The 10,969-nt window shown below is 46.9% G+C and overlaps 1 protein-coding gene and 1 pseudogene across 1 annotated transcript; one reads left to right on the forward strand and one right to left on the reverse strand.

Annotated features, from left to right (window-relative positions):
- The first annotated feature begins 2,018 nt into the window (after positions 1 to 2,018).
- LOC119275065 (protein NDL1-like) lies at positions 2,019 to 5,043 on the forward strand. The gene is made up of 11 exons (XM_037555844.1): positions 2,019 to 2,207; positions 2,867 to 2,966; positions 3,052 to 3,149; positions 3,252 to 3,340; positions 3,431 to 3,491; positions 3,568 to 3,654; positions 3,741 to 3,818; positions 3,905 to 3,961; positions 4,066 to 4,121; positions 4,216 to 4,351; positions 4,444 to 5,043. Exons 1-11 carry the CDS (start codon positions 2,148 to 2,150, stop codon positions 4,663 to 4,665), a joined length of 1,044 nt encoding a protein of 347 aa, XP_037411741.1. The 5' UTR covers positions 2,019 to 2,147; the 3' UTR covers positions 4,666 to 5,043.
- An 885-nt stretch (positions 5,044 to 5,928) lies between these two features.
- On the reverse strand, positions 5,929 to 8,427 carry LOC119279381 (annotated as a pseudogene).
- Between the last annotated feature and the right edge of the window lie 2,542 nt (positions 8,428 to 10,969).

Consider the following 10,969-nt stretch of genomic DNA (forward strand, 5'->3'; position numbering starts at 1 on the left):
GTGTGTTGATTGCTAATTACGATGCTTTAGTTGGTACAATGTCATTGGAGCAATGCAGGCCATCGGGTCTAAGATAACAAAGGGATGATGTTCCATGTTTCTGCCACAACTCGCTTGCTTAACAATAGTGGAGATTTATTTCAGCTTGTTTTCCTCGATTTTCGTTGAGTGTGAGGAGACATTACAGTCAACTACGAGGCGGCTATAGTGCCTTCATCAATCTTAAGATGTTTTACTGACTTAGTATCTCAGAGGTGCTTATAGAGGTAGGGTGTGCATTGCGTTTATAGGATGAGTGTATGTACGTGTATGTGAGCATATACAATTATACTATGTTCAAAAATATTATAATAAATATTTCCAGCTTCAAGATCAAGTAAAAGAGCGGAAACAAACGACAACCAAGCAAAAACGAACTCTCAAATACGACGAAACAACCAGGCATAAACCCATGATTTTTTTCAAAAACTCCAAGACCATAATAATTTTTGCGAAAAAAGTTTGATCTATTATAATGAAAGTTCACCGGAAGCATGAAGCACTCTAAATACAATGCAAATTACATTGATGTCATCGAACGACCACTACTGTCACTAGAACGAGCCAATGACACATCGTAGTCACCGCTCCTCTATCGGAGTTGGCCTAACCTTGTCGATGATAGACGGGTAGTCTTGGTGCATGTGCCCCTAAAGACCAGCGCCCTATAGTCGTAGTCACCAACGTTGAAACCCCGAACTGGCCAGAAGCACATGTCACCAGAACTCATCGATGCGTACGCACAACGAGAAACCCCACCTCACCGCCCCGAGAAGACCGCATGAATATGTGCTGGAGCCCCGTTTGTTCCGTCCCGTTGGACGATTTCGAGATGGATTGGTGCCCAAAACGCCATCTCGACGATGAAGCGCCACCATTATCGAGCATCTCCTCTACGAGGGCCATACCATCCTCGACCCGCCCTCCGATGGTATGAAACACCACCGGAGCAAAGGTAAAGCAGGGGAGAATTTATTCCATGCCAACGGTGCCGCCATCATCTCATTGCCGTCGGTCGGCAACCCCTGAATTGTTCTTACCTATACCACTCCCGGACCAAAGCCTTGGGGTCCGCATCCCCTCCCGTCGTCAAAGCGGTAAATGGAAGGAGAGGGGGCCTGCGGTCACTATGGTGGAAGTGGGTAGATTGACCACCGCCCTTTTTGCCTTAGTAGCGATAGTAGGGTGGAAAGGACCCTTCATAGCTCCATAACCACTTGATCTTTTTAAGAACTAGATTATGTATGTCATAATGTCTAAGTACGTCCAACGAGTAAGAATTCCATGGTAAAAATGTAAAGCAATGCCATGCATGTAAAATTCCATAATGAGGATTTTCGAATATTAGTAATTCGAAGTAATTTGAATACAGTTGCAAGACACATAATTCCGACAATAATGTATATGAATCGAAATGAAATCCCAATCTATAAAAGTGAACTCTCAAATAGTAGACAACCTATGTGTAAGCATCCATCCATTAGTTGTGAAAAGGTCCATGAACCACAATCTCCAAAACACTAAGATTGTATGGCTCATAACTTTTTGTGAACTAGGCAAATTCCAAACTAAAAGAACAAGCTTGCCAAACTATAAATAGTACACAAACTTTTGCACTGTACAAGCAAGAAGAAAAATAGACGACATCTCATTGACCATTGGACTGGAAAATAGGCCATGGAGTGAAAATTCCCAACGCGTCCCACGAGGACCGAAATGCGCGTGCCCATAGCAGACCACCCATTATCCACGCTTTCACAAGGCCGAGCGAAACAAAACGCTAGGGCCACACACAGTTCAAACGCGGGACCCCACAACGCCTGCCGACATGTGGGCCCGTCAAAACGAGCCAACAACGTGTGGATCTAAAAACTAGTCTCCGGCTTGTCCCATTCCAGTCACCTACCGGTAAGCTCACCGCCGTCGGTGGCCAGTTTATTTCTGGGCAGCGGCCCCTTCGCGTATATATGCACGCAATAGACGCCAAGGGGGAAGGCAGGGAGAGAGAAAGAGAGGCCCTGAACCGGAAGCAAGGAAGAGGCGAGCGACGACGAGGAGGAGGAGGAGGTTGTTGGTAGGCTGTTGAGAGGAAGCTTCTAGAAGCCGCCATGGGGGACTCAAGCGGGTCGGTGTCCATCGACGTGGAGCGGATCTACTTCGGCGGCAAGGTCCGTGCTCGCATTCCGGTTCTTGATTGATTGATTCCCCGTCCCTTCGTTCCGATGGCGGGGGCATTCTTGTGGGGAGGATTGATTTGTGTAGGGCGGGCTCCGTGGGGTTTCCGTTTGCTCTTCTTGTTTGGTCTGTTAGGGTGGTTGGGCGGAGGAGCTTCTTCTTGCTGATTTCTGCCCCTTTATTATTATTATCCCCACCTGTTCTTAATTAGTTGCAAATTGAGGATGCTATGCCAGATTGTTACTATGCCTCCTCCATGGGGGAAAACCGCAAATTGTATTAAGGATTAGAGATATTAGCTGCTGCGTGGCCGGGCTTGTTATTTATTCTGTCAGACCAAATGAAATTCTTAGTTATGTTGTGGTTGCAATGCTGCTCATGAGTAGGAGCAAGAAGAAATCAGGCTTAGAATTTGGTACTATTTTTCATTTTAAATGTATAGTTGCAACGGCCCCTGGTTTACGATTAGAAGCATATGAAGCAACGTCAGGAAGCGTGCTCATGCTATTTCTGTGTGTTAAGCAACGTATGGTGGCTGTTTTACCAAGGAAGAAGCATTTCTGGAATCTGGTCAATTGGGGATGGTCTAAATTAGAATGGTTTGTTTACAGCTGTTACTAAATTTGTGTCCTTGTGCCATGTGATTTATCAGGAGCATCCTGTGAGAACAAGATACGGCTTTGTATCTGTTTCTGTATACGGCGATGAAGACAAGCCAGCGCTCATAACGTACCCCGATGTAGCTCTAAATTGTGAGTGCTGTCGTTTTCTTTGTGGTTGGTGTTTATAAATTTTGCTATAACAAGGTAGCTCATGTGTTGTATTCCTGTTTGGTAGACATGTCCTGCTTCCAAGGATTGTTCTTCTGCCCAGAGGCTTCGTCCCTGTTGCTTCACAATTTTTGTATTTACCATATTACTCCTCAAGGCCATGAGGTCAGTCATCATCATCTGTTGCTCCATATTTTACATGATCATCTGCTCCTATTACCTCCGGTTCTTACATGTTTGCCTTTCATGGCATCTGCTGTCTTACAGTTGGGAGCGGCTCCAATTCCATCGGATGTACCTGAGCTATCTGTTGATAACCTCGCGGATCAGGTCGCGGATGTTCTTGATTTCTTCGGGTAAAATATCTGATAATTGGCTTACTTTTTATCATATTCTGCTGGTGCCTAAAGGAGTCCTCTGATGTTATTGTGGCATTGCTCTTGCAGTTTGGGGTCTGTGATGTGCATGGGTGTCACCGCCGGTGCCTACGTGCTTACCCTCTTTGCGGTAAGTGTTTGCACGATTAGCCCTTTAAAGCTTGCTATTTGATTTTGGCTAACAATTTGTTTTAATGTTATCCCAGGCAAAGTACAGGGAAAGGGTTCTTGGCCTGATGTTGGTTTCACCTCTATGCAAAGCCCCATCTTGGAGTGAGTGGTTGTATAACAAGGTAATGATTGGTACTTCAGTTTCAGCCATGAATTTATCAGTGCCTTATTTCTTTGTGTATACTGACCTCATATTCTGACCTTTTAGGTATTGTTAAACTTACTTTATTATTGTGGCACTAGTGGACTAGTGAACGAATGCTTCCTTCAGCGGTATTTTAGCACGGTATATTTCGTCCTCCATAAGCTTCTTCTGTTTGCACCATTGTACCTATTTAAGTCCCACTGAACATCTCTTTTTGCTACATACAGGAAGTTCGTGGAAGTGGACAAGAACCTGAATCGGAAATTGTCCAAGCTTGTAGAAGTGTAAGTTTTTTCTCCCCTAGCAGCTTTCTAGTGTTTTTTCTAGAATGTCAATTATCTCCACAGTTTAAATATCTGACTGAGGTCATGATTACCTTTTTATGCAGTTACTTGATCAGAGGCAGGGTGTTAATGTATGTCGATTCCTTAAAGCAATCAACGAGTAAGTAAACAATATCTTTGCTAGGCATTGCCTGTAAATGCCAAACAAATTTGGATCTGTGCTCACCCAGTTCATCAACCTCTCTATCTATCAGGAGACATGACTTAACTGAAGCACTGAAGAAGCTCCGGTGCCGGACGCTGATTTTTGTGGGCGAGAACTCACAGTTCCATGCGGACGCTGTCCACATGACCACAAAACTAGATCGGAGATATTGCGCTCTAGTCGAGGTACCACACATTTCAACAATTCATGTGATCACTTGAGAACCATACCCAGAGTAAGGCAGGTTCTGAGGAGTGTTTTTGTGGGCAAATCGCAGGTTCAGGCATGCGGGTCGCTCATCACCGAGGAGCAGCCACATGCAATGCTGATCCCGATGGAGTACTTCTTGATGGGATACGGGATGTACAGACCGTCCCAGCTCGAGAGCAGCCCCCGAAGCACCCTGAACCCGTTCTGCATATCGCCGGAGCTGCTGTCGCCCGAGAGCATGGGGGTGAAGCTGAAGCCCATCAAGACCCGGGCCTCCCTCATTGTCTAAACAACATGTGGGGGGAGATCTTGGATGGCCTGACGACACAGCTCGCAAAAAAGCGAAGACTGCTTGGTTGAGCTGATCGGAGCACGGTCACCATCGCGAGACAAGTTTTGATACCTTCCGGTACCTTGGCACGCACGCATTGCATAGATCAAGATCGATACGCTAATGGCAGCATTTGCTGTAGTGGATTGCTGTAAGCCTGTAATCTACGTCTTCTGGGATAGGCAAGCAAGGGGGAATAGGGTGAGGTTGTAGGGGAGGAATACGGCTGTTTGTTTCTTTGTTGATATGCTTTGTAGTAGTCCACATCACATGTGTATATGTCATCATCAGATCATTTCACACAGGAAAGCAATATATATATATGGTAAAGCAGAATCCTGTCTGTTGTGGAGTCTCGGGGGCACAGGCTTTGCCTTTGCTGAAAGTTTAGCCTGACTGGCTGTGATGTGCCCTGCTGGTGGCGAGCTATTGCTGTATGTGTCATGGATTGGGTGATCCATTGGTGGTTGGTTCGTTGTGTGTGGGTGAGTGGTGGTTCTACCATCGATGGCTCTGGTTCCTTGTCACTTTCCGCTGTACCAACATTGGGCACATGCAAAGCATTGTGTGTGCACGCCATTGCACCAAGCTCAAAGCTAACATAAATGGAGCTCAGCCGCAGCATCAACATTGCATTGGACGCATGCAAAGGGTTGTGTGTGCCAGGCAACTTAGTGAAACAGAGAAGACCAACAAACAACGTCAAATAGACTATTATGCAACAACTGAATTTAGATTTGGAGGCATAATCTAGTAGTACTAGGCATACATATATAAGACAACTTTCTTCTTCTATATATAAACTGCGACCAAGATCAAGCCATCCTCATCGTAGAGTAAATGAGAAGATCTCTTGTTTCACGGATCCGTCGCATTTTTCTTTTTTGCCAATTGGTATTTCAACCCTTTCTTGTCACTGGTAGAGTCAATAGAGATTGTTGATCCTTCAACGGCTTCTCCATTGACCAGCATCTTGGAGATAGTTGTCATTATGTTCTTCTCTATCTATTGACCGGTTTGGATGGCGGTTTCATAATAGGATAGATGGCTAGTGCTCTAGTCCTATTACTATGCCGGTTGTGGCACTGAGTTGTTTTCTTTCTTTATTCTGCTCCTTTTGCGAGCTATTTTGGATTTAAGACTCTGTACTTGCGAACCTTTTAATAATATGGCTGCATGCATCTTTCAGATGCAGAGGCCGAGGGATAACCTCCTTTTTTTTTAAAAAAATAACCTTTTTATGGGCCTTGCACCATACAACTTGGAAAGGCCAAGTAGTGTTGGTTATCAATAACATGTGGAAAATGGTTCGTTATTTGAATTTTCAAGCTAGATTATATGATTACTTTGAAAACGAAAGATACTTACCGGGTTGTGTGACTCTGACAAATTGACATCCAACGCAGCATCACTTAGAACAAGAGATATGCCCTTGCCGGCTACTCTAGCAAAGGCACTCTTCATTTGGATATTCACTATCTCTTTCAGTTGACAGTGTAAAAGCGGCTCAAATACTACAATCTCGCTTAATCTGTTGAGAAATTCGGGCTTGAAGCATTTTTGAACCTACACCAACAAACATATATCATAATGAATCAATGAGCAGCTGCTTACAAAATTCCAAGTGGACTATTTGTGATTCACAAACCTGTTTCATGAGAAGGTTTCACGAAACAACAATTGTCTTTTCTCCAACCACTCCTACATTTAGGTGCTCTGCCCCAACATTTGAAGTCATAATGATAATTCTATTCTTGAAATCCACATTGTGCCCTTTACCATCAGTCAACACACCATCGTCAAGGAGTTGAAGGAAAACAATCAACACCGACGGATATGCCTTCTCCACCTCATCAAAAAGGATAACATTGTATGGGCGCCTCCTAACTTTCTCGATGAGTTGTCCACCATTTCGACAACCATGATAGCTTTACGATGTTACGAAGAAAAAAACAATTGTATAAGTAAAATAAATATCGTGATATAATAATATGATGCTTGAAATTAAGGTGTGTGCATTATAAATGAAACCTTGGGGGTGCTCCAACGAGACGTAGCACAGATTCAGGACTAACATACTCATACATATCAAAGCGAAGCCTCATCTTCTCACTATCAAATAGCTGTTCTGCGAGAGCTTTCACAAGCTCTGTTTTTCCAACACCCGTCGTGCCCCAAAAGAGGAAGGAACCTATCGGTTGGCCAGCTTGGTGAAGGCCAACCCTGGAACGCAACACTGCTTCTGCAACTAAATTGACGGCCTCATCCTGCCCAACTACTCTCTTATGCAATCTGTCGGCTAAGTGGATTAACTTGACACTCTCCTCTTGATTAAGCGTAGCTATAGGAATTCCAGTCCATCCGCTCACAACCTTCAAATGAAAACCTAGTTCAAACATAGTACTACATGACAAGCACACACGGTTGAAATAATAAAAGTGACGTGCATGCCTACCTGTGCAACATGATTCGGCGCAACAACTGTATTTTCTCCTCCTAGCTCCATTGTCGTGCATGCCTCGTCAATGAGATCAATTGCCTCATCAGGAAATCAACTACCTACACATACAGAAGTCTAACAGAACAATGATATGACAACTCGGCTCACAAGCAAATTTCGTTTGAAACAACTGTAACACAGTAATTCAGTAAAATTACTATAATCACCTGCTATATAGCGGTCAGCGAGGTGTACGGCAGCATCAAGAATTTCCAAGCCATAATGCTTTTGGTACCGGGGTTTAAGCCCCTGGAGGATGGCAATTGTGGAATGCGTGCTCGGCTGTTCAACGTGCACCTTTCGGAACCGCCGCTCGAGTACAGGATCCTTTTTTTTTGAGAACCGTGCAGGATCCTTTTTTTGAGAACCGCCCAGACATCGGATATGGCCACGAGCCAATGCTGGCTTCAGCATGTTGGCCGCGTCCATGTGGGTGCCCGTGGCCGCTCCGGCGCCAAGAAGCATGTGCATCTCGTCGACGAACAGGATCACCTTGCCGCGTGTAGCCGCCCCCTTTTTTAGAACAGTTTGTTTAATTTACATCTAGATGTTTTTTAAAGATGTCACATCTAAACTCCCATAAATAATGCAGCGACAAAAAACAAAAAAAAATACTGAGGCAAAAAAATAGATCACAAGCGTAGTGGACACAAGGTTAGATGTGACATATGTGTCACATCTAGATGTGTTCTGTTCTAGACAGACCCTCTTGAGAAAGTCCGTCATGCACTCCTCGAACATGCCAACGTACATCGTACCATCCACCATCGCCGTGAGCTTGAGCTCAATGACACGCGCTCCGGCGAGCTTGGACGGGACCTTCCCGGCGATGATGCGTTGGGCGAGCCCTCGGCGATGGCCGTCTTGCGGACCCGGGCAGCGCCGACAAGCGCGGCGCAGTTCTTGGTCCGGCGACAGAGGATGCGGTAGGGATGTAAGTGGCAAATAAATGACGTCTGCAATCCCGTTTAGTTAGTTTTTGCTAGCTTGTTAGTTCATTTTCTTCAAACAAACAAAAAACCTTTTTGAACTATCATATCATAAGTGGACTTTAAACCGGATTAAACGGGACCTGGTTGACATCCCTAGATGCGGATGACGCGATCAATCTCATCGTCACGCCCAATCACCGGATCGGCCTTGCCGGCCATGGCCGTCATGTCCCGGCCGTAGGTGCGCAAGCATGTGATGTACCGGAAGTACCTCCACGCCGCCCAGCACACGGCTCCCGCGCAGAGCACTTCACCGAGCGACACTTTGATGACGTGGCTAGACGACGTATCGTCGGGTACGGCAGAGGAGTCCGTAGTCCCTCTCTCCATGATCCTATCAAGCCATGACCAGGCCATCTGGCCATGGTTGATTTTGGTCTTAGGCGAGTTTCGGCCGCTTGAATTTCCAGCGCCCCCTCCTCTAATCCTCTTCCTTTGATTTGATGGACGCTCTTTCTTCCATCACCCTGTCCCTGTATATTTATAAGTAGAACACATACAAGGACCCTTCACAATAGTTTGGATCAAAGGTAAGTCTGCCGTTCATATGGAAAGCATTACTATTAGTTTGCTCATCCTCGTGTTCGGAACAGTTTCTGACTGCGCGTTCCATTATAGATTTCCCCCTCCAGAAAATGCGCTAGCTGCATCAATTGGACTCAACCCAACCCAATCATGGTGGTTCTTGGCTTCGGGCAGTGGTCCTCTGCTCCTTGACGGCATGGTGCTCGGTAGGGCGGCTTGTACTGCGTCCGGCCGGCCTTTGGTAGATCTAGCACCCAGTGCTGCAGTTTGGCTATCGTTCGCCTCCGCGAGGTGTGGTTGGCGACGGCGGTTCTTTGTGCCTCTTCATCGATGGAGGGGCTCGATGCTAGTGGTGGTCTGCTGTCGTATTGCTGTAGGGATGTGCTCAAACTTCGGATGAGAACCCTGCATTGACTATGTCGATGTCGGCGCTAGCGGCGTTTTGGACATCGTTTCCTTGTACGAGGTGCCGTCGTGGAGCTCCAGCACCTACATTGCACTGCTTTGTGGTCTCCGGATGAAAACTCAAGATCCGGGCATGTCGGATCGGATGACGGTGTTGTATCCTCGACATCACTACCTCCTTGGAGGCGTCATCTTGGAGACCCAAACGACAACTTTTGCTGCTCTGTGTGGTTGAGGGTGGTGCAGTTGGTGGTGGTGGTGGTGCGGCTAGCTTGGGGCCAACGGTGGTGTGCTCTTCTTCATGTGTTCCTCTTCGGTTGCCTTCGTGTGGTCTGCGTCCTGTTGGTGTGCATGCTCAAGACCCTCCCTGATGGTCGGTGTGTTGCGGCGAGCTTCGGGCTCTTGGTCTCGTCCCCGGTTCATCTTTGCTCTATGACGAAGCACTGACGCCTCCCCGACTTGCTAATTGTTCCAACCTCGCGTGGCGGAGCTCCCAGTCAAGGTTTGTGTTAAGCTTTGGCACTCGTTGATTGTGGATGCTCCTCTGTTGTGTCGCGCGGTTCGGCACGCACGCTGGTGCGGTGCGTTAGGCTGTTTGCATAATCTTGGTATTGTGATCACTCGACAACACTCCTCATCTACATTTGCCTCTCGTGGTGATTGTCGTTTGTCAGCTGCTAGGTCGTGCCGTCTCTTGGGCGTCCATGTCTTCTCTTTTAATTTAGCTTTGATACTTGTATGGTTTTCGGTCTAGTTTTTCTTATAAATGGGATCAATTTGTTAAGGTTTTCGATCCGGTTTCCCTTACAAACTGGATCACTCTTCTAACATAATGACCACTTTGAGTAATATATTCAGGTGGAGGGACTCCTCCCCCGGTGACTTTAAGAAAAACTTTCAACTAGAAAAATAAAGGCCACTCTTAGGCGCTGGCGCGCCAACCGAAATTTTGGTCGGTTGGCCCCCAGCCATCCGATGCAGCGATTAATAGTCGCCGGACATGCGCCAGAGCCCCACGCCACAATGAGAAACAAGGGGAGCTGTGTTGCCCCCGCGTCGGCTTGTCCCTGATCCACAGCGGCGGCCGGATCGGCGGCAACGATCAACTCCGCTGGAGGAGGGCTCCCACGCCAACGCACCCTCGCGTGCCCCTCTATGACCGCGCCCAACATCACAGTCGGCAAGCTCGAAAAAGCGTCATCGATGACCACTTTCATCCATCATCGCTGCTTGCCTAACTCATCGCACTGCTGGCCCCGCAGGTCATCGCCGGTTGCAACTCCCGCCCCTCACCTCTTACACTCATCACACAGGTTCCCCCACGAACGACGACACACCTGTCTCTACCATCCAAAATGGATGTAACAAAATTCTTGCCAAGTCATAGCAAAAACTGATGGTGGTTGCAGCAAAAAGCCATCGCCGCCGGCGCAAGTCACTGCTCTGCCATGACAGATGTAGCAAAAAATCTAGTCGGTTGTAGCAAAACTCGGTTGCAGCCAAAAACGTCCTCGCCGTCGTTGCGGGTCGCTGATCTGCCATGATGGATGTAGCAAAAATCTAGTCGTTTGTAGCAAACTCTGACACGGTTGCAACAAAAACGTCCTCGCTGTCGTTGCAGGTCGCAACACCGCCGTCAATGTATGTAGCAAATTTACTCGTCGGTCGTAGCAAAATCCAGCGATAGTTGTTGCAAAAAAGTCGCCACCACCGTCGTTGGTCACAGCTTGGCCTTGAATGCATGTAGCAAAAGCCATCACGGGTTCCAACATCTGGACATCACGGTTCCAGCATTTGGACGCCGTGGTTGCAGCAACCCCCATCATGCATGGTCATCACC

This window comes from Triticum dicoccoides, chromosome 3B (assembly GCF_002162155.2).
Source record: "Triticum dicoccoides isolate Atlit2015 ecotype Zavitan chromosome 3B, WEW_v2.0, whole genome shotgun sequence".
NCBI lineage: Eukaryota > Viridiplantae > Streptophyta > Magnoliopsida > Poales > Poaceae > Triticum > Triticum dicoccoides.